Raw genomic sequence first — 24,033 nt, 5'->3', positions numbered from 1 at the left:
GAGGCCATATTCTGAATCGTCTGAAAATAATGTATCTCTCATCTGTGGGGTAAACATACCCAAACACTGATATATATAACTATGCAGGCCGACGAAGTCGCCATGAACATCTACTAATATACAAGACTCGTCTACAAGATTCTAGAGATAACTGAACTGTACCATGATCAGGACAGGGCCTCGACCTACCCATCAAACCTATATATATAAAATAGACTCCAAGGTCTAGACCTGGTAACTCCGAGGAAGTGGAGCTTACCAACTAAGATGATGTTTGACTTTATCTACTGTGAGGGTCTGTCCAACTATTTATCAGGACCTGCATGCATGAAATGCAGCGTCCCCGGCAAAAGGGATGTTAGTGCGAAATAATATACCAAGTATGTAAGGCAACAAAATAACTGAAAGCTTAAACTAAGCTGATAATATAATAACTAAAAGTAACTGGGCGTCAAAGATAATATAAAGATATGCTTGCCTGCTGATACTGACTCAACTCTCTCAATATAGTAAGTAAAATAGCTGTTCGGCCTTATAAGGCTCGGTATGTGTAACTGCTCTGCCGTAGTAGGCTCGCTCATAGGCGCTCGACCATACTAGGCTATGTATCTTGGCCATTCTGGGCTTGATCATAGGTGCTCGCCCATAGTAGGCTCGGTATATAACTTACCATCTGATCAGAGGTTGCCTAATAGGGGCTTGCCCATCGATTATAGCTCGATGGTGGTGAAAATACTGAAATACTGTATATATATATATATATATATATATATATATGAAAATATTATAATACTATATATATAGACTCTCTGCTCTCTTGACTGGAAGAAGACAATACTCAATTAAATATGAAGTCCCGATAAGGAGAATACTATAATTTATGAGACTAGGATAATGTATATAAATTCGGGAGTATGAACTTCTCTTTATGCCTCGTTATCAAATACATGTAATTACGAGATCATGCCAAAATTAAAAGAAGGGCTTAGCCTTAATATACCCGAACCGATTCTCTTGATAATTCCTCTAACACACATCTTTTGCGATAAAACAGGTAACGACAAGATCGAAATAGGGAACAATCCGTATGATATTCTTGAGAAAGATTGCACTGTACTCCCTTAGAATCGCAAATGCCATGTTGCTATAGTATTAAGTAGTCTTTGTATGGAACATTTGAATCAATTACGTTGCGATTGCAAATCAACATTTTTGTTGAAGCTTTCTCTCTTAATTTAGTAGAGATGAGCAAATCATTTTGGTGAATTAGAGAGATTATTTTTTATCCTTTAAGGGTGGGCCACACTAGGATGACTCGTCTTTGCCTAAAAGCCCCTAATTAGGCCACCTTACCATAATAGCTTAGAAGTCATTAGGATGGGGTGGTTGGCTGCCCTGTTTGGAGGTGTTTAACCTTATCCAAAATATCTTAATTACTTAATTAATCTCCCATTAAAAATCCATAATTACCCAATTATCCACAAAATTAATAATTATCTTAATTTACTTAAAATACTATTTATTTTTAACACGCTTTATACACCTTACTATCATGGTCATGTAGTACTTGTATGATACTAGTCCATAAATACCGGATATTATAGCTCGGACCTTATTTTATTCCAAATTGTCAAACTTCAACGGGAACTCATTTTCTTCGATTCGCTTACCCTCTCACCTTCACGAATTTACTTATCACTTGTTTGAAATAGCATAATACTTATAATCCCAAAATAATCTCATTCCTAAGCTTATGTCGATTAACTTACGACGAAACTTTAACGTACGAAAATGCAGAATGTAACATCTCATTTCCGAGCTTTCATTAATTTACTTATGGCATACTTTCACGTATGAAAACATGGGGTGTAATATCATTCCCCCCTTTGGAACATTCTTCCTCGAATGTTTATTGATGCACTTATCATTTTCATAACCCATAGCTCTTGCAAATACTTTAATACTCTCCTTGCCATTTTAGGCAACTGTTCTGTGAATAAATCCAAAGGCCAGGGCATTCCCCCCTTTAGGCATCTTTCCCACACCATAACTTAGGGCCAGAATTCTTCTACTCTCATAACTGTTGCTACCTTCTATCATGCAGTCTATATGACTTTTTCCTTGTATGTGCGCCTATGCGACTCTTCCTTCCAGCTTTTAGTCAATCTCTAGGCTTCACTTTGTGAACATATACAGAATTATAACAAGATGTCCCTTTGGGTGTCCATGGCTTTACTTCATCTATGTAGGTCATACTCTACTATAAGTCTTACTTCGGTTTATTGTTATTGAGGTCTGCTACCAAACTCCAACTTACTCTCGTTGTTTATCCCATGTGTATAAATCTAAGTCTTTTAATGCTTCCTCATTACTGTTCATCTTAAAGATGATCTCATACTTTGTAACTTTTATCCATCCATTGTTGATTCACCTCAATATTGATCTATAATCTACTATTGATAACTTGACCTCTTATGTAACATTGCCTCTAGGTCTTACATCTTATCAGGGAACATCTAAAATGATTAGACTAATATACCTGGGGGCGATACTATACGTCCATAACTATATTTCATAGCATCCCAATGTGATTCACTTACGTATGTATTTTAATGTTGTACAATTCTTGGAATCCTTTTTTTCAAATTATTACTCAATCAAAGGCCCAAATGTCATCCTTTATCTAACACGATTATACCTTGTTCTATTACCAGGGCATCATTCCATCTCTTCTAAATGTAGTTTGTCTTAGACTCCTTTAAGTTCATTTAGGCTATACTGAACTTTCTATAACTTAGAGAAACCATCAGCTCTTTTGTTTTCCTGGGCTTAATCCTGAGGACTTATCCATTCTCGTCACCTTCTCACTCGCCCTTCCTTATCCTTACTCCTGTCTTCCTAAAACCTTGTCGTTATACCATACTTTAGCTTGCGACCCACACATATCTATTTATATTATTCGCAACCTTTTGCACCTGAGTATCTCGTACGTTGTTCACCTTTACCTTACTTACCTTAAAATCTTGCATCACGTCTTTTGTATCTATCATGACCTTCCTTACACATAGGTATAATTCACATCCACAACTTGAAGCTCTATTATAATACATGTACCTCTGGTGCATACACAATCCGGTGGGAGATTCATACTGACTTCTTCTAATGCTGTTACTTCTTCTAATTGGCTTTATCGTAGGGCCGTTATAGAATATGGTTGGTGTACTATCTCTCTTGTATCTCTGATATTAGAGTAATTCTGCAATGTTCTAAATCATGATTTCTATAATTTTCTGGATCCAATAATTAGACTCCCGATTTACTTAGTTGATGTAACTCTTTAGTTTCATCTTCCTTCTGATCAACCTTTATGTAGGATTAAACCCATGATATTAGTTATTACTTTAGCCTTTCATGGACTCTATGGAATACCCGTGATACCATCATCTAACAATTCAATCCTTTGTCTATGATCTAGACTCAATTCTCTTCTTTTATTTTAATTTATACCGGAGTCTTCTACGGCTGTATGATTGTCAACATATATGTTGCATGGATAATACTCAGAAATCTTAAGTGCGTTCATAACGCAACTAATTATGGATCATTGTTCGAATAATTCCTTTTGTTTCATCTTAGCTTTCTTTAAACGTAAGCTATTACTTTTTCTGGTTTTTCTGCCCCTTGTTGCGTGCATACTTAGCTTTTTTTAGTTCCCACACATGCCGGATTTTTTGTGCAACTCACATGATCTCGAATCTTACTTTCTTATAGAGTGCATACAATGTTGTAGTGAGACTATTGTTACAAGACCATTTCCTATTTAGGTCACTGTACTTAGGTTGAAGCCTTGTTCCTTATTTCCTTAGCTAGTCTTTTATTATAGTACTTAGGGAGGTTCCTCTGACTCTTGTAAAGTTGCAAGCTTTTACATTGTACACTCGATAGAAATTTTTCTTTGATGTCCTTCCTCGCCTATAATTATCCGTAGTTACTACCTCCACGCCCTTGTGCTTGTAGGGTTGCTTCTGAATTGATATTTTGATTGTCTTCCCAGTGGCACTCTCTTTTATTTCCAATACTCATACGGTATCTTTAACTATCCCAAATCCTATCTATAGACATGTGATTTTTGACCCTCCCCAAGATTTTTCATAATTTAACACGTAAATATTTAATTTAGGTCTAATATAGCTATTTCAACTCATTTTTACTCTTTTACTTTATTTTATTACAAGAAAATAAAAATTACATAAAATAGTTTCATTAATATTTTGTAGTCATTTTTAATTTTGAAAAATACGAAAAATAGTTTTGTTTTAACGGTCAGTCTTATTTCAATAGTTATTTTATTTAAGTAAAATTAATTAATAAATAGGGTAGCATTTTTAGTCTTATTTGCGGGGAAAGAATAAAACTTGGGCTCGAGCAACCCATTTTTAGGCCTAATTTTGGACCTAGCCCATAATTCCTAGGCCCATACCCCTAATCTAATACCTACCCCTATATAATAGATATACACTGAAAATCACAAGCAGTCGTTTCTTTACAATGGTGACCTAACGCCAAAATCCCCATCTGACCCACCGTTTTGGAAGAACAAATGAGCATCAGCGAAAATAATACAAAGAAAAGGATAAGGGGCAGCGCCGTCTTCTCTGAAAAAGCTAAAAAAAACGGCTGAACCTTTGATTCTCGAACCTAACGCCTCTGACCCATTTTCCATATTTGGACCTTTACCTTTATTCTTCTTTGAATACACAACATACACATAGATACAGTAGAGGTTAAAAAACAAAGAAAACAAATAAAATTCCATGTAAATCAAATCCAAAAAAAAACACATATAGAGATCTTGTTTTTTTTTCTTCTCGATTTTGGACTTTGGCTCTCTAAGAATGGATTTCAGTCTGAGTTGGGGTGTTGTTCGAGCTTTGCTCTTGGTTCGTGGATCCTGACCGCGAATTCAGTTGCGGATCGCTGACTCGCGGTTCCGATTTTTGTTCGTGTCGTCGGATCTGCTTGTAGCTTTTGGATCTTTCACTAATTTTAAGAAGCTCATCTGAGGTTTATTCTTCACCATCCTTTCACTATTTTTGTCTTTTGTGTGGTACAATAGTAAAATGTGCTATTAAATCCATGAAGCTATTTTTAGTTGTTGGGATTAATGTTAAGTTTATTCTTTGGCTCCTTTATTTCTCTTATGCTTTTCTTACCCTCTAATTATGTTGAGCTATGTTATCCGAACTTTCATCTAGTGTTTAATTTTCTTTTTAAAATGCTTTTCATGAGTAGTTTAAATTCTTATAGTTCTAAGCAAGAGGCTTTGTTGTTAAAGTTTTTTTTTCTTAAGTTTAGATTTTCTTTAATAAGAACGCCCTTCATCTTTTTCTTGAAAGTGTCCAGAATATATGAAAGGTTTTTGTTCTCTTATGTGAAAGAATTTTTCAATTAATAAAGCTTCTAAAGTCTAAGTCTACAAGGTCCATTGCGTCAAAACAAATGCATACTTCCCCATCCGTCTCAAGCTTTATGTACTACTACTAGTATTTTATCATTTAATTTTTGTGGGTCAGTAGAATCAGAATGGTCTCCTATTGTTAGAAATAAAAATCGAAACTTCAATGTTTGTTACTTTATTTACTTGAAATGTGTAGTTGCTTTAGGCGCGTAATTTAAATTACTTTCCTAAACTCGGGTGTGCATTTATGTGACCAAAATTCAAATCTCAACAACGTTAAATAAAATATGTCGTGGACCGCAGGTGCATTTATATGACGTAGTTCAAGATGTGTTTTAGATGACGTTGAATCTTTCTAAAAAATATTTAAATAAAAGCGGTTATAAAGTTAAAATTGAGCCATAGGCTAAAACATGTATTAAAAATCAGATAATATGCCAATAATAACAGTTGAGCGACCGTGCTAGAACCACGGAACCCGGGAATGCCTAACACCTTCTCCCGGATTAATAGAATTCCTTACCAGGATTTCTGTGTTCGCGGACTATAAAACAGAGTCAATCTTTCCTCGATTCGGGATTTAAACCGGTGACTTGGGATACCATAAAATTATACCAAGTGACGACTCTGAATATTTAATAAAATAATCTCGTTTCGATTGTCACTTCAAGTTGGAAAAAACTATCTTATATCACCTTCGGGTATGTAAAAAAGGAGGTGTGACACTATCTGAATATTTATCAAGGATTACAATGTCATATCTGCGAGACTGAATTTCCCATGTTGGGGTTCACTATGTTTATCTTTCATGATCTGTTGATTTGTCTATATCCTCTTGTCTAGCCATAACTAGGTTTTTCCTGAATCAACTACTAACTACTCATTGGTCCATTCTCATATCAATATTCCGCGTAATCTTTCTTGGGTCATTTCATTTGTCTTAACTTACTTCTCGCACTGGCTCTTTATTTATCAATAACATCTTGGGCAGGAACCCATACTTCCTCTCATTGACGTCGTGTTTGCATAATGTTCTGGAATCGTAGCATATCTATAGGCTTTGAATAAGTGCAATCTCATCCCTTTCTCCTTTTTATCGCATTCTTCCTTTACCGTTCCATAGTTACTAGAACCACTTAATTCTGACTTAATGTCATATCACTCAATATCCCCCCTTTAGGGGAGTACTAAGAGTTGGAGCCACGAGGATCTACCTATAGATGTTTTACCTTTTCATCATTGGCGTCTTTTCACATTATCGATGACCCATACTCTCCTTGTGGTAATCTTTCTGTACCAAGGATAACAAAATTCCTTACTCGCGAGGGTAACACTTAGTATAACTGGCCCGTACAGTCCCTTAAGCTTAACTTTGCTCACATTGATTTCTTTAGGGAAGCGTATTCCTGAATGAGCATTCTCTGAATTTCTCATGAATCTTCTTCTATTTGTCCATTCTGTTATCGCCGGACGCAATCTGAAATTCTCATGATGCCGACTATTATCAAATTACTTGGTCCCTAATCCATGTTTAGTTTATCTTGTTCATCAGCTCATACTAATTTCTATTACTCTGGAGGTCTAACTCTTCCTTCTGGTAATCACGTTAGAGTCGCAAACTTATTTCTCGAAATGAGGATATGACCATATGGCCTATACTCTTATATTGTCTTAAGGCCTGTCATTTCTCGCCTATTCCCTCACTTGATTATAGATTCTGTAATACTCTACCCTTGTCATCCATGTATCACATCTTACTCATAATGCTTCACTATCTCTTTTCTTATTTTTCTACTAATATTTCTATTTATCACTTTATTCTGAAAACTTTAACAAGACATTCTTTTGCTTTTAGCTCCCCTTACTCCATCTACTGGCTCTTCGGGTTGCCTAACATTCTTTCTCTACTAGGGACAAGAGCCACACTAAGATAATATTTATCCCTTCAAGGCGTCCAATGCCTATATTTGTAGTACTCATATCTAGCTGTACTATTTTAGAGTGCACCATCTGGGTGTCTCACAAGGAGATCTATTGGCACATTTGCAATATCCTTCGGAAATATCAACTAACGCAAACAATCCATCTATAATTTTGGTTACTCTAACCCCAGTCGGGTCCTGATATCCCGTCCTTCTCTAAAACCATATATGTTAGCTCCCATAGGATATAACTGAGATGGATGTGGCCAATTATATATACCTCTATTATTGTTGAAGGTAACTCACAATGCTTAAATTTTTCTGCCTGAGTTGAAAATGCCAATGATCTTCATTAACTGGGTACCTCGTACCTTTCTCATCTTGCTCCTTTTACTTGTTGAAGCTTGTACCTACCTTCTGAATCTCTCATTGCCTTTCACCATAGGGGTGGATAGATATTCTTGCCTTAAGGCTCCTTATCGAGAGGCTTACACGTTTTAGTACACACATGATCTATTGAAGACCTTATATTTACTCATCATACGCATCATGAAAAATCGAGGTCCTCTGACTGAACTCTTCCACAGCCACATGCTATCTCTTACCAACTATCTTTTGGTTATAGGTATCGTCTCATTACGAGTAAAATAGAGTTTAAGAGTTCAAATTCTTATAATTGAGCTCTACCACACGATCTAGAGTAAGAAGAACGAGTGACAGTCCCAAATGCGCTGTAGCCTCCTGCTTATAAGTGTGGTGCACAACACACCCATAAACAAGACTCTACTAGACACGGCTTGTAGACTCTCTAGGACAGAACTGCTTTAATACCAAGTTTGTCACGCCCTAAACCTAAAGAGGTGTGGCCGGCACCTAGTGCCATACTCGGCCTGAGCATACCACTCTGTAACTGTGAACTCTGGAGGGGTAACCCTCAACTTAGGCCGATGAGGCCATATTCTGAATCGTCTGAAAATAACGCACCTCTCATCTGTGGGCAAATATACCCAAAAGCTTTGCCCATATATATATATATGGCCAAAGTTTTTGGGTATATTTGCCCACAGATGAGAGATGCGTTATTTTCAGACGATTCAGAATATGGCCTCAGACAAGCTTGTATATATACAGACGAGCTTGTGTATATGTATGTATGTATATATATATATATATATATATATACAGATCGATGAAGTCTCCATGAACATCTACTGATATACAAAATATACAAGCTCGTCTACAAGCTTCTACAGATAACTAAATGGTACCATGGTCGGGATAAGGCCTCGACCTACCCATCAAACCTGTATATATATAATGGACTCCAAGGTCTAGACCTGGTAACTCCGAGGAAGTGGAGCTTACCAACCAAGCTGATGTTTGACTTTATCTATTGGGAGGGTCTGTCCAACTATCAATCAGGACCTGCAGGCATGAAATGCAGCATCCCTAGCAAAAGGGACGTCAGTATGAAATAATATATCGAGTATGTAAGGCAATAGAATAACTGAAAGCTTAAACTGAACTGATAATATAATAACTGAAAGTAACTGGGCATCAAAGATAATCTAAATATATGCTTACCTACTGATATTGACTCAACTCTCTCAATATAGTAAGTAAAATAGTTGTCCGGCCTTATAAGGCTTGATATGTGTAACTGCTCTGCCGTAGTAGGCTCGCTCATAGGTGCTTGACCATACTAGGCTCTGTATCTCGTCCAACTGGGCTCGCTCGTAGGCGCTCGACTAAAGTAGGCTCGGTATATAACTTACCATCTGATTTGAGGTTTCCCAATAGGGGCCTGCCCATTGATTATAGCTCGATGGTGGTGAAAATACTATAATACTGTATATATATAGACCCTCTACTCTCTTGACTAGAAAAAGACGATACTCAATTGAATATGAAGTACCTATAAGGGGGAATACTGTAACTTATGAGACTAGGATAATGTATATAAATTCGGGAGTACGAACTTCTCTTTATGACTCGTTATCAAACACATGTAATTACGAGATCATGCCAAAATGAAGAAAGGTTTAGCCTTAACATACCTGAGCCGATTCTCTTGACAATGCTTCTAACACACGCCAATCGCGACAAAACACTTAACGACGAGATCAAAATAAGGAACAATCCATATGATATTCTTGAGAAAGATTGCACTGTACTCCCTTAGAATCGCAAATTCCACGTTGTTATAGTATTAAATAGTCTTCGTATGAACATTTGAAGCAATTACGTTGCTATTGCAAACCAACATTTTTGCTGAAGCTTTCTCTCTTAAATTAGTAGAGATGAGCAAATAATTTTGGTGAATTAGAGAGGTTTTTTTTTCCTTTAGGGGTGGGCCTTACTAGGATGACTCAGCTTTGCCTAAAATCCCCTAATTAGGCCACCTTACCATAATAACTTAGGAGTCATTAGGTTGGGGTGGTTGGCTGCCACGTTTGGGAGTGTTTAGCCTTTTCTAAAATATCTTAATTGGCTTAATTACTTAATTAATCTCCCACTAAAAATTTATAATTACCCAATTATCCACATTATTAAGAATTATATCAAATTACTTAAAATACTACTCGCTTTTAACACACTTTATACACTTTACTATCATGGTCATGTGGTACCTTGTATGATACTAGTCCATAAATATCGGGTATTATAGCTCAGACCATATTTTATCCCAAATTATCAAACTTCAATGAAACTCATTTTCTTCGATTCGCTTACCCTCTCACCTTCACAAATTTACTTATCACTTGTTTGAAATAGCATAATACTTATAATCCCAAAATAATCTCATTCCCGAACTTACGTCGATTAACTTACGACGAAACTTTAACGTACGAAAATGCGGAATGTAACATCTCATTTCCGAGATTTCATCAATTTACTTATGACGTACTTTCATATATGAAAATATGGAGTGTAACAACAAGCACCCTTAAATCCATCACAACACCATAAATACTCTCTCTTCACTTAGGCTAGTTTTGAGGTTATGTTTAGGTAAAAACCCCTTGGATTCAACTTGGAACCTTGGAGAACTGTTAGAGAGGTGTTCAGAGAGTTTGGGAACTGTCCTTGGTCGAAATGACCAAAAATAAGCCGTCCAAGCCCTTTAAAATGTTCAAGGTCGTCCACCGCCTAAGTGGGTCCCATTGGGAGCTGTTTGCGCTGTCTTACGAAAATGTGAATATCTCTCTACTCTAATTTTGTATTGATGAACGGTTTAATGCGTTAGAAACTAGACTCGGAGATCTTCAATATTTAGGTAGATCACACTGTAATTCCAAGTATATTTGGATAAAAGCTCTGCTACATTTGACCTAATCTTTAGCACATTTATGAATGTGACTTGTGATGACCTTTGCCAACTTTTGTTCCATAACTCGCTTAACTTCAAAACATAATACACGACTATCATACGACTAAAATAACTTATAACATAACCTCCTTATAATGTTAAACACCCTAGTCTCGTCCAAAAATTACATGTTCTAACATTCCAACTTGTTGACTTTCGTCGAAACTTATTTTCTTCAATTCGTTTAGCTTCTAAGACTTCCAACCCTCTTAGTACTTGGTATTCATAATCTTAAATTTTGGAACCTCCACGGTAACATGATTAACTTACTTTATAAACTTTTCAAAGATAATTTCATTTCTGAGCTTATCATCAATTAACTTACAACATACTCTTACGTACGAAAACATGGGGTGTAACTATATTGTTGGGTTTGCTGTGTGACAGGTTGGTAGTAGTACCGTTATAGAGGAGACTCTACAAAATTTTTATAGATCTCTGGGAGTTTAACATTAGGGGACGAATATTTCCAAGAGGGAAAGATAGTTACACCCCGTGTGTCCCAAGGTGACGTATAATGAATAAAAACTTTTTAATCATGGTTTAAATTAGTTTAAAGTCATAATATGACTATACAATATAAAATATAATGTTTGGGAAAAATCGGATTTAAATTGCGGAAAATCCGACTAAGGATTTGCATTGTAATAAAGCTTTTTGAGTAATACATTTTGTGTGTTATATGGGGTCTTTACCAAATTGAAGGTCTTGGAATATAGTTTTCAACGCTCTTAACCGTTTATTCATACAACATCCGGATAAATAGATATAAGCGTCAGAAGAAGGGCCAATGCTAGGGCGCCAAGCTAGCACCTCTTGACTTTTTGACTTTTCAAAAGTGGATATATATATATATATATATCCCTTATGTCGTCTCTTTCTTCATTTTTCCACAGATAACGACCAAAATAAGATCATAAACGTACGCTTAATCTCTTTACAAGGGTTCAAAGAAGATTAACATCCCGGGTACGAAATCAAGAAGCGATAACATTAGAACGATCCCTACGACGTAAGTATCGTTATATCGCCTCTCTCTTTCTATGTAGTTTGAGTTTGGAAGGTACTTCATAGTTAAGAAAATACCTACTTGCTGTATTTAAGCTTTTATATATCCAGGAAAGTTGATAAATTTGTTTTCTAATAGTTAGAACTCATGGGACAGTGATCAGAAGCAGTGAGTTTGATTTATTCCACTTTTAGTGGATTGTTTTATAGTTCACTCATGTTGGCCTCTTGTGATGCTGATTTATGGAATTTTGGAGGATGCAGGGCATGGAGAAATGCCACATGTGGTAGGGTAGTGGATTGGTCACTCGTTGTTGCAGTTTTAAGCTACTTGATAACTTGTTGATTGGGTGTGTTATGGTATATTTGGGGTTTTTGTTATATTAAAGGTCCCGAATTGTAATTAGGTTGTTTTAGAGTTGCTGATTGTATGTGTTATTGTCTTGCCTATAGTAGGCTTGAGGGCGCAGTAAAATCAAGGGAAATGTTGCCCATTCTTTTTTTTACAGATTAGGTTATTTTCGTTATATAAATGAGAGTCATTCGTAACTTGACAAGAGCTTCACTGTCGTTGTTGTAGATTAAGGTGCAGGGAGCTGAGTTTAGCATTGTTATTGGACAGATTTCTATATGGTATGTTAAGGCTATCCCTTCTTTCCTTTTGGCATGATCCACATGATATAACGAAACGAGCAAGCATGCAACTTTCACAACTGATTCTATCCCTTCTTTCCTTTTGGCATGATCCACATGATATAACGAAACGAGCAAGCATGCAACTTTCACAACTGATTCTATTCTTGATTCCCCATATGTCCTACTATCATATCGCCTGTTCATGGGTCTCATGACATACCGAGAGATCTTATTGACTTACTTCATTATGCATTGAATTCATTTATACATGTATATTGACCCATGACCAGATGACGTTATATACGCGTATAGTATTTGTATATGGGGTATATGGAAAGGTTATGTCATTATATATTCACCACCATCTGATCAGCTGGCATACTTTGATGATTTCACCCACTGAGGCCGAGATGATATGATGGGTTGCCCTTAAAAGCTTGATGATGTTATGTACGCATATACCTATGCATGATATGACATTTATACCCATATGCATGACATTATAAATATTTCATGATTCACAAAGCTATTCAGACTTACAGGTCGAATCCTTTACTCCATGTTTCTTTCATGCTTTTATATACTGATTTTTATGCCTTACACACTCAATACATTATTCGTACTGACACCCTTATTGCCTAGGGGCCTGCGTTTCATGCCCGCAAGTGTAGGTAGATAGGCTGACGGTCTCCCTTCTTAGGATCCTTGCTCAGCGAGAGTTGGTGTGCTCCATTTGATCCAGAGCTTCTATTAGGTTTTGGTACTATACTTTTGTATACATATATAGGTATGACTGGGCTTAGTCCCGTCCTTTATACAGTTGTACACTCTATTAGAAGTTTGTAGTCAGTCATGTATAGTTGGATAGTATGTGGCCTTGTCGGCTCGCCCTATCGTATACTGTATACATATGTACATATCTCTTTTGGGCATGTTTTACCGCGTATATTATTCACATGAATCGGTAGTTTATTGTCAGACGTTATGCATGACCTACCCTTATTTCATGTTTATATCTTAGACGTATGCTTAGAGGTGTTCGGCAGGTAGAACTCGGGCACTTGTCATGGCCCATCGATTTGGGTCGTGACAGGTCTCAGTTACAATCTTGCGGATCCATGCTCCCCTTCGTTTTCTCATTGGGGAATCGGGGTAGACATTGCCCCCCATTTTACCCATATACAATAATAAAAATTCTCACTCTATTATTTAACGGCTACAATTCAGTTGTTTTAGTGTAAACGCCGTGCTTGCGGATGAGTTTTTACCCCACATTATTAGTGAAGAGGCAGTTGAATTGTTGTAGTGATTCCTTAGGAAGAGAATTTTCTGATGAATTTTTGCTTGTTGGGGAAATTTCAAAGGGTGGAAATTCCAACGGAAAATGACGACAAGAATAGACAATTGGAGTTTCAGTGATTAAAGGATGTAGAAAAATCTAACTGGAATAAAAGCATTTGTAGCACGTCAATATGCAGTGTTTGCAGGTGGAGGCATCTATTCTAAGTATTTCTAACCAGGAACCAAAAGTTACCCCTTTTGGTTCATTGCTACCGTTGGTGGATTCTTTTATTCACTGATCAATAGAAGTTCCAACCATGTTGTCATCATCTGGATGTGGAGCAACATCGAAATCCAAAAATTCTATGATCACTATATTATTGAGTGGCATTTCCAAACGAGAATGATGGAAAGAATGTTGTGGGTCCTGGTAGACAGCCACTTTATTTTTTTATTTTTTAATGTTTGGAACTGAAAAAGTTAAACTCCCTCCGTTTTAATTTATGTGAACCTATTTCCTGTTTATTCTAAACAAAATAATTTCTTTTTAAATTTGGTAATAATTTAGACTTAAACTTATCATTTTACCCTTTAATGAGAAGGCTTTTATAACCACACAAATACTCTGAGCCCTTTTTGATTTGTTTAGGACCATAAATTTCAAAATTCTTCATTTTTTCTTAAACTTCGTGCCCAATCAAGCAGGTTCACATAAATTGAAAGGGAGTACGGCATTACACAAGCTTTTCAAAAACTAAAACCTATTTACGCATTTTTTAAAAGTAACCTGAATAGTTTTTTCCGGAAAAGAAAAAAGTCATTACTTTTAAAAACTTTTTCGTGAAACTGCTTTGTATAGATAGAGGTTAATTTCCTTATTCTTCACTTGTTCTCCGCCCCCTAGAGCTCTTAGGCATAAACAGGGCTTTGGTAAAGATGCGGATCTGTTGTCCCAAATTTTATTTATCAGATAAAAAACTATAGCTCCATACACTTAAGAATACATTCCCTTCCCTCGCTACCTCTAAGGGTCAAATTACATTTTAAGCTGCTGTGTGTCTACCAAGGCTGAATGTATTTATTCCATATTCTTTCTATACCAAATTAAATTAACTAGTCATTCTTCCCAATTGTGACAAAACTCTTCTATTAGTCACATTCTCAAAGTAGTCTGCTAACTATGGCATTTCTATATACTTGTATTACTCTTCAGCAAGCGCCAAACATGTTTGTTTCAGGCATGAGAAAATTTCATGAGATCTTTGTTGCCAAAAAATTCATGCAAATAGGAGGATTAACTTTGGCTAAAGCAAGTATTGATGATGGAAGAATCCATAATCCGTCGCCACAAATCAACCCTGAAGCAACAGCAGGAACCATTAAACTGGCCTTGTTGCTGTTGACCTTGTGCCATAGGTATACAACCAAACTGCCCACACACATATCAATTGCAAAGCTCGCTCCAACGAGGAAAGGAACGGCCATAGCCATTGGGAGAGGAACCCATTTGCCAATGCTTTTAGGGGCGACGTCTCTCACTAAATTGGCAAGTATAGCAAAGGCGAAGAAACCATAACAGAGCTGCAAGCAATGTTGGGGCAGAGCAGAGAAGCCTTCAACACCTAAGATTGCCATGTTCCTGTAGATTAAGGCATAAGGAGCTTTGTACTCCCCATCAGGATTCCCTACATCAAAAGCTTTGTAGAAGAGGAAAAACGTGAGAGGTGCTACCACACAACCGATAGCAGTCCCGATTCCTTGGCTAAGAAGCATCGAACGAGGGGAAGTCAGGGTTAGGTGGCCTGTTTTGAAATCATGCATGAGGTCAGAGGATATAGATACAATGGACTTGATCAGTCCACATCCAATAAGTCCAGCGACTACACCATTGTCTTTACCAGATAATGCAGCAAGCACAAAGAGAGCCACTTTGCCATAATTGTATGCCATGTTCATGTCAGTTAGACCAGCACCATAGGCATTGCAGAAGCTCAAAGATGGTGCAAGAATGTATGCGACGAGCACATAGTACCACTTCAGTGCAGGGAACATAAGTGGGATTAAAATGATGGAGATAACAGAGAAAACCATGTACCCAACACAAGCTACCCATAAGGGAATGCTCTCTCTAATGAATATTTCGTTTCTCTGAAGGTCATCAACCGGCTGATTCTTGCTATCTGAAACTGCCGGAGAAAAGAAACAGACAGAAACGAAAAGAGTCAACTAATAAGAGAGAATAATTAGTTTCGCAATAAAAGTTTCAACTTACATGACACGGGGTTCTTTTTGTTCAGTGCAGCATATATGCTTCTACCAGTGAAAAAAAGTGTTTTGAGAAAATTGTAAAGGCCATCTCCCAGGATGAGAGCGATGGAGATAAAAACCTGAAAACATGGAGTAAAATGATAACAACTTATTCAACAATGCTTCAAGGTGTAATGAGCAAAAGTAGAGGTCCAAATTATCCACCTAGTCGTTAATTGCAGACTTTATACATATTTACAAACCTTGTATCCATTGAGGCTCCTCATGCTGTTCTCCGGTAAGGTGGCCGGGAACCAAGCTCCTTTGCGATCACTAATTAGAGGCCACATAATTCCCCAAGACAGAACAGCTCCAAGAAGCAAAGACAAGTTCACAAGGTGTGAACAAATCATTCCAGCTCCAACATAAGTCATGCTGAAATCAAAATAAAATCTGCAAAATTCAATTGGTTATATTAATTATGATGGAGAAATCATTCAGTTAAGCCTGAAAACTAGATGTCAAGCACATACGTACGTCTGTTTCCAAGCTTTCAATCCAAAGGTGGGGAAGTTCACAAATCCGCATTGATCTCCACCAGAGTAAAACCATTGAAAGAAACTCCAGATGAAACTTATTGAGAAGAATCTCAGGAATCCATTGACCTGTTTCCTGAAATTTTGAGGGAAAACTAGATTTTCATTTCTACATTTCAGCTGGAAAAACAAGTTCCTATTAAAGTCATTGCATACTTGGCCATTTTGTCCCCCTTAGGTGTATGAAATCCATTAATAAGAACAGCAGTTGCAGTTCCACTGGGATAAGGTAATTTATAGTCAAGTATCATAATCTACAGAAAATAAAAATGCTCAAGAATCAGTCAAGGCAGCAGCTAGCACAAACATCAAATCTTTTCACAAACATCTTTTTTCAAGGAAGGTAGAACATACCTTTCTAAGAGGAACTAAGGCTAACAGACCAACAAAGCTAACAACAAACAGGAAACCAATCATCCAATCAAGCTCGGGTTCCTTGTAGCTCCCTGGTATATTGCCTTCTGTTTCAGCCCCTGCCCGCTCATATGTCTTCTTGTTCAATCCCAAAAGATAAGATCCAAAACCACCTAAAGAAGAGGAAAATTTACATTAACCTACAGCTGGAAAACCTCAAGAAATGATATATATGTATAAGAAATTTCTAAACCTCCAACGGCAATACTATAGCATGCAACTGCACATGTCTGAATAATGGTATTTTCCTGTCTAGTGAACGGAGTTGAAACAATATTGGCCTTTTTAAGAAGCTTAGTCCATGTTTGAATGAATACATAAGCAAGAAGAGCAGCTGAGACATTGAGATTTGGGACTAGTCCAGTAGTGAGATTCAACTTCATTACTATCACACTGTAAATGATTCCAATCAACAAACTTGCTACAATTCCTCGAACTGTTATTTGTTTAGTCCATGGAGGAATTCTCTTCGCATTTTCTTCCTCACTTCTCACTTCTTCCATATTTTCTTCCCTTTCGATAACCTTTCCTTCTTCCTTTTCCTCTTTTCTCATTCTACCAGCTAATAATACAGTTTCAGTCTCAAGATTAACAATAATCCCAGAAACAGTAAACAACTGTATGGCTTAGAAAACCATGGGATTAGCTGAAATTCACCTGAGCTTGTGCTTTTTCTTGTTCAGGTCAGAGAGATATAGAGATGATAACAATCTCCTAAAGCTAAAAAAATTTATTACTCGCTTCTTGAATATTACTACTTTAAAACTTCTAAAAAAAAAAGAGAGGGAGAAATAGTGAAATGCGAGTTAACGTGATCTGCAGAGGGAAATTCCACAGAAACAATAATTAAGAGCTTAAAAAGATCCAATCTTTACAACTTTTCTGCAGACCCAAAAAGGATATATCGTCATCCAAGATTCTCACTACAGGAATTTACCAAGAAAAAGCGGTACACAGGATTCTCAGCTATAGAGAGAGCTGAAGTTAGAAAAATTGTCACCAGACAATGTGGGGGATATTTGGAATAGTTGACTGAATAGATAAGACCATGGCATGTACTGCATGAGTAGTACAAACCACAATTAGCTTCGTGCAGTACAAAACTACCCTCAAATTCAACAACAGTGACCTCTATCTATATAGTGATTTTTGTAACAGATGGGGGATTAGAAATATTACTACTATTCTAGTTGATTTTGTTCCTTTTTGCTAACCTTTCTCTCTCTCTCTCATAATTGGTTGTCAATATATTAGTTTGCATTGGAGGATGATGTAATGGGAGAAAAAGTGGATTTTCTTTTGCTGGACCTATAATTTGGAATAGTAGATGTAGTACAAGCCGGATAAGAGAAAGCTTATCTTATAAAAGAAGTCTTACCTTCTCCACTTGGCTTGTGGTGTAAACATGGTGCTTTGAAATGTGGACTTTTTCTATCTTTGTCAATGCCCATTAAATGATTATAGATATGTAAGAATCGTTTCAAGGTACAGGGTGGCTTAGGTCCATTGACCCCAAATACTGGCAATTTACCCTTGCACTAAACGAATGAATAAATGTTATGTATATTTTACACACTTTCGCATTTAAAGAAGTATGTTTACCCGTAAAACACTATAGTTAAATTTGTAACGTGATTTATAGACAAGTGAATTAAATTGATTTGAGTAAATAAAATAATGAAGAACAGAAGCAAGTAAAATAAGAATAATTCAGGAAGAGACAAGCCTAGGCCTTGAATTGAACTTCTCTAAAAACAAAAATAATACCAAGACCTAAATATTAGCATAACAAAGTTTTGTAGAATAAGAGAGTAATATTAGCCTTTACTCATACGAGTATTTTGTGCACATCAACGACTACAAATTTCTCTATTTATAGGTAAATTAGGGGAGACAAGATCCTCAAATCAAGTTTTTCTTTAAAGTGTGTAGAACAAACAATTGTACAGTCTAGTAGTTAATTTAATATTGTGTAATTAGTTAGTTAGTGAATAGTATAAATAGAAGTTAGTTATGTGTACAGTAGCTTAGAGAATTAGTTGGAACAGTTGTCTTCCAATACAGAGAATGAAGCTCTCATTTCTTCTTCTTCTTCTTCTGCCATGGCTGCCTAGCTCAACATGGTAACAGAGCTTCAAGGCTAGATCGAGTAACTCAACAGATCAGGAGAGGAAGATCGCTGGTTAATAGCCTCCTTTTCTCTGTTCCTTTCAATTTTTCCAGCAATTTCCTTGAAGTCAGGGTTCGCTTGATTAGTGTCAATTTCTGTTGAAATTGAGTCATTTGCTATCTAAATCATCTCATTTAGAGGAGAGCGATACGATCTGTACTGTCTACAATGGCAATCGATGATGGAACCTCGACTTCAACTCCTCCTATGGTGACTACAACTCAGGCTCAAGTACTACTTCCTCCAGATCTGGTACATCATAATCATCCTCTGTATATTCATCCTTAGATACTCAAGGATCTGTTCTTATCTCAATTCAACTTCAAGGTTCTGAAAATTACTCAATTTGGAGTCGGTTAATGAAGATTGTTTTACATGGTAAAAACAAACTAGGTTTTGTTTTAGGAACCTGTAGAAGAGAAATGTATGATTCTACCTTATATGAACTCTGGGACAGATGCAACGCTATTGTTCTAGCCAGGATAATGAACACAGTATCTCCTAGTCTAATTAGTACTGTGATTTATGCATCTGATGCTCATAAGGTGTGGGAAGATCTCAAAGAAAGGTTTGATAAAGTGAATGCCTCTAGAGCTTGCTATCTACATAAAGAGATTACTGCATTAACCCAAGGCATATCTTCTGTATCTATGTATTTTTCGAAACTTAGGGAATTGTTGGATGAGTATGAAACTCTAGCCCCTCCTCCTTCGTGTGAATGTCCAGAGTCTGTCAACATTATCAATTCAATTGCAAAAGCTATATAAGTTCTTAACAAGACTGAATGATTCCTATGAGAATGCCAAGGATCAGATGCTTATGACAAGGCCTTTACCAAACATAAACCAAGCATATGCTATGATAGTAAATGTAGAAAGCCAAAGGAGAAGTGGCAGTGGTGGACTTAATGATAGCATCAGTATTGATGGCAGTGATGCAACTGCTCTACTAAGCAATAGAGGAAATAACAGTGGCAACAATTCTGATGGTGGTAACATCAATTACAAATCTAAGACAACCTATAGTTCTGGAAGGTCTGCACTTCAATGTGACTACTGCAAGTTTAAGGGTCACACAAGGGACAACTGCTACAAGCTGCATGTATATCCAGATGATTTCAAATACAGGAAGAAAGGAGGCACTCCAAACACTTATGCTAGCAATGTGTATGGTGCAGGAAATCAGGGATTTGAAGCTCAAGGATCATCTCAACAAACAGCACTACACCAGCTCCAGTTCAGTTCTTCACTTCAGAATAATACAATCAGATTCTGCAAATGCTAAGCAAGGGAAAAGAAGAAGAACCTGTGGCTAATGCAGCTCAAGTGGGAACAATAGGTATTCCTACTACTCTAATGTCTAGTCTAGGAAGCCATAATTGGATAGTAGACATAGGAGCTACAAATCACATGGTATATCAGTTAGGCTTGCTTCACAAATTCAAAGAATTACCTCAAATGGGTAAAAATAAGGTACATCTACCTACTGCAGAGCAAGTGACTACCACTAAGACAGGAAAATATCATATATTTCAAGACAAAAAAATTGGAGAAGTCTTATATATACCTGAATTCAAATACAATCTAGTATCAGTATCAAAGATCACCAAGGAATTACAATGCTTTGCATCATTCTTTCCTGACTTATGTGTGTTTTAGGAACTCTCAAGTGAGAAGGTGATAGGGATTAGTAGATAAGAGGATGGCTTGTACATTCTGAGGAACAGAGGAAACTTACAACAACTTTCTAAAATAAGGATCTCATCAGTCAATCATCTGTAAATACCATTTCAAGCTCAATAAGTGAAGCTAGTTTCAATAATAGAACTAAGACTGTTGATTTGTCTCTTTGGCATAGAAGACTAGGACATGCTCCTTTAAGAGTGTTGAGGAATATTGAAAGCTTGTGTAACTCTCCATTGAATAATCACATGTGCTCTATATGTCCTATTGCTAAACAGGCAAGACTACCTTTCAGTCTTAGTACTACATGTTCTGCTAAGTCTTTTGATCTTGTACATGCTGATGTATGGGGCCCTTATAAGGTTTTCACACATGATAGTAGGAGATATTTCTTGACTCTAGTAGATAATATTTCTAGATATACATGGCTCTTCCTAATGCCTACTAAGGCAGAGTCTGTTGAAGTGCTAAAGGACTTCCTCATATATGTGAGAACTCAATTTGACTATGGAGTGAAATATCTCAAAATAGACAATGTTATAGAATTTTTCAATGATCAGGTGAATACTTTGCTTAAGTAGTGTGGGACTGTACACCAAAGTTCTTGTATATATATACCACAACAAAATGGTGTTGTAGAGAGGAGACACAGATATATCCTAGACATGGCAAGAGCACTAAGATTTCAAGCCTTTGTACCCTTAAGTTTTTGGGGAAAGTGTGTCTCTACAGCAGTATACCTGCTCAACAGATTGCCTACTGTGTTGTTGCAAGGTAAGTCACCTTTCCAGAAATTGTTCAACAAGACTCCTTCCTTACAACATCGCAGAGTATTTGGTAGTCTGTGCTATGCTACCAATGTCAATAAGGGTGATAAGTTCAGTCCAAAGGCAATTCCAGCAATCCACCTTGGATACTCCATAACTCAGAAAGGGTATTATCTCTATGACTTAGCCTCCAAGGAGTTCTTTGTAAGCAGAGACACTGTCTTTCAAGAAGACATCTTCCCCTTCAAGCACAAAAATAATGGTCTTTCTCTTATATTTCTTGTGGTGCAACTGGTTGAACCTGATCCTCCTAAGTCTTCTACTATATCTACTCCATTACATTCTCCTCCAAATTCCACTTCTTATGATGCTACTCAGTCTCTTCCATCATTTTCTGCAAGGGATCCCTCTCCTCAGCCGGTATAACCTAGAAGATTGTCCAGGGAATCAAGGCCTCCTGTATGGCTGGGAGATTATATTGTTCCACAGAAACCCTCCTCTTGCACATATCTACTGTCAAACTATGTGACATATTACCATCTCACTCCTGCCTACAGGGCTTCTCTAACTGCTTATTCAGCAATTATAGAACCCAAGACCTATGCTGAAGCCAGTTCTGATCCATTATGGGTGGATGCAATAAAGTCTGAAATTTCAGCTCTTGAGAGCAATCACACCTGCACAATTGTAGATCTTCCTCCTGGCAAAGTTCCTATAGGGTGCAAGTGGGTATTCAAGGTCAAGTACAAGTCCACAATAGAAGTGGAAAGATATAAATCTAGGCTGGTTGCCAAAGGCTACAACCAGCAGGAAGGGTTGAACTACATTGAAACATTTTCCTCAGTAGCTAAGATGGTCACAGTCAGGTCTATAGTGGCTCTTGCTGCTACTTCTCATTGGTCATGTGTTTCAAATGGATGTTCATAATACTTTTTTGCAGGGAGATCTGACTGATGAAAGTCTACATGCACATTCCTAATGGTTTTTCAAGCCAGGGGGAGTGTTAGAAGGTGTGCAGGTTAAATAAGTTCTTGTATGGACTTAAACGGGCTCCTAGAAAGTGGAACTTAAAGCTGACAGAAGCTTTAACAGTTTTAGGACTTGTACAGTCACACTATGACTATTCCTTGTTCACACACAAGAAGGGAGCATATTTGGTGATTGTTCTTGTTTATGTTGATGATCTGCTTGTGATTGGCAATAATCTAAACTTGATTGAGAAGGCTAGAAGGGACTTGCAGAACAAGTTTAAGATAAAAGACTTAGAAGAATTGAAGTATTTCCATGGCATAGAATTTTCAAAATCAGAGAATTGTGTCAGAGGAAATATGCACTTGAGCTGCTATCTGAGTCTGGTCTATCAGGAGGAAAACCAGCACTCACTCCACTAGAATTTAATCACAAGCTTACTTCAATAGAGTTTGATAAGTTGTTCAACAAGGAGGGCTTGTCTGATGACATGTTGCTTGAAGACAGAAGTAGATATCAAAGATTATTAGGAAGGACGAATGTATGTTTAAGTGGGGGAGGATGTAACGACCCGATCGATCGTTTTGAGCTTTTGCACTTTGCTTGCCAGTTCTCGGGCATGACTAGCCCTTTGTGATGTATTATGAACTTATGTAAATCATCGGTTTTGGTTTTCAAGGTAATCGGAATGAGTTTGGAAGAACAGTTCTCAGTTTGAAGCTTAAAATTTGAAAGGTTTGACCAAGTTTAGACTTGTTAATATATGATCTGGATTGGAATTTTTATGATTTGGTTAGCTCCGTTAGGTGATTTGGGACTTAGGAGCGTGATCGGAATGTATCTTGGAGGTCCGTGGAAGGTTTAGGCTTGAATTGGCGAAATTGGAATTTTAGCATTTTCCGGTTGATAGGTGAGATTTTGATATAGGAGTCAGAATGGAATTCTGGAAGTTGGAGTAGGTCTGTTGTGTCATTTGTGACGTGTGTGCAAAATTTTAGGTCATTCGGACGAGGTTTGATAGATTTTTTGATCGAAAGCAAAATTTGAAAGTTTTTGGAATTCTTAGGCTTGAATCCGATGTAATTTTGGTGTTTTGATGTTGTCTTGAGCACTCCGAAGGTTGGAAAAAGTTTGAATGATGTTATGGGATATGTTGCCATGTTTGGTTGAGGTCCTGAGGGCTTAGGGTGAGTTTCAGGTGGTTGAACGGATCATTTCATGTTGGAAAAAGTTGCAGAAAAACTGTTGTTGGTGTTGCAGGTTTTTGACCTTCGCGTTCGTGATGGATGTCCCGCGTTCGCGAAGGGTTTGCATATGAGTCAGTGGAGTTGGCCTCGGGTTCGTGAAGGTGGTCCCGCGTTCGCGAAGGGCTGAGGCTCGTGGTCATCATGTTTGTGAGGGTTTTGCCGTGTTCGTGTAGAGGAAGTGGAATAGCTGGGACCCCAAGGCATTTGTCCTACGCGTTCGCGAAGAGGTGAGCCAGTTGTGCATCGCGTTCGCGAGAGGGTCCTCG

At 37.3% G+C, this 24,033-nt stretch overlaps 1 protein-coding gene and 1 long non-coding RNA gene across 5 annotated transcripts; one reads left to right on the top strand and one right to left on the bottom strand.

The window, feature by feature from the left end:
* The first annotated feature begins 4,549 nt into the window (after nucleotides 1-4,549).
* LOC107770504 (uncharacterized) lies at nucleotides 4,550-13,382 on the top strand. The gene is made up of 3 exons (XR_001644629.2): nucleotides 4,550-5,064; nucleotides 12,339-12,391; nucleotides 13,037-13,382. It is a non-coding gene; the product is annotated as an uncharacterized LOC107770504 (long non-coding RNA).
* Nucleotides 13,383-14,604: 1,222 nt separating this feature from the next.
* Nucleotides 14,605-19,797, bottom strand: LOC107770503 (metal-nicotianamine transporter YSL3). Of its 4 annotated transcripts, none has more exons than XM_016589823.2 (8): nucleotides 17,126-19,797; nucleotides 16,873-17,045; nucleotides 16,675-16,772; nucleotides 16,460-16,594; nucleotides 16,186-16,375; nucleotides 15,948-16,062; nucleotides 15,574-15,861; nucleotides 14,605-15,477 (listed from the first exon to the last, which is right to left on the bottom strand). In XM_016589823.2, exons 1-8 carry the CDS (start codon nucleotides 17,484-17,486, stop codon nucleotides 14,927-14,929), a joined length of 1,911 nt encoding a protein of 636 aa, XP_016445309.1. In that variant the 5' UTR covers nucleotides 17,487-19,797; the 3' UTR covers nucleotides 14,605-14,926. The 4 variants fall into 4 exon arrangements, with proteins under 4 accessions (XP_016445309.1, XP_075097064.1, XP_016445307.1 ...); XM_075240963.1 differs by having other exon boundaries at nucleotides 14,605-15,861; nucleotides 17,126-17,410; nucleotides 17,670-19,796; XM_016589821.2 differs by having other exon boundaries at nucleotides 14,605-15,861.
* Between the last annotated feature and the right edge of the window lie 4,236 nt (nucleotides 19,798-24,033).

The sequence above is a fragment of the Nicotiana tabacum genome, chromosome 20 (assembly GCF_000715075.1).
Source record: "Nicotiana tabacum cultivar K326 chromosome 20, ASM71507v2, whole genome shotgun sequence".
Taxonomy (NCBI): Eukaryota; Viridiplantae; Streptophyta; class Magnoliopsida; order Solanales; family Solanaceae; genus Nicotiana; species Nicotiana tabacum.
The sequence above is the reverse complement of the archived record's forward strand: the minus strand, read 5'-3'. Positions and strand labels throughout refer to the sequence as shown.

Excerpts from the sequence above, each read along its gene's own strand:
- LOC107770503 (XM_016589821.2), bottom strand. The coding sequence starts at position 17,486 with ATGAGAAAAGAGGAAAAGGAAGAAGGAAAGGTTATCGAAAGGGAAGAA. Across the intron at positions 16,773-16,872 it reads CCTTAGTTCCTCTTAGAAAG|ATTATGATACTTGACTATAA; the intron begins GTATGTTCTACC and ends TATTTTCTGTAG. Across the intron at positions 16,376-16,459 it reads TTGAAAGCTTGGAAACAGAC|ATTTTATTTTGATTTCAGCA; the intron begins GTACGTATGTGC and ends TGAATTTTGCAG.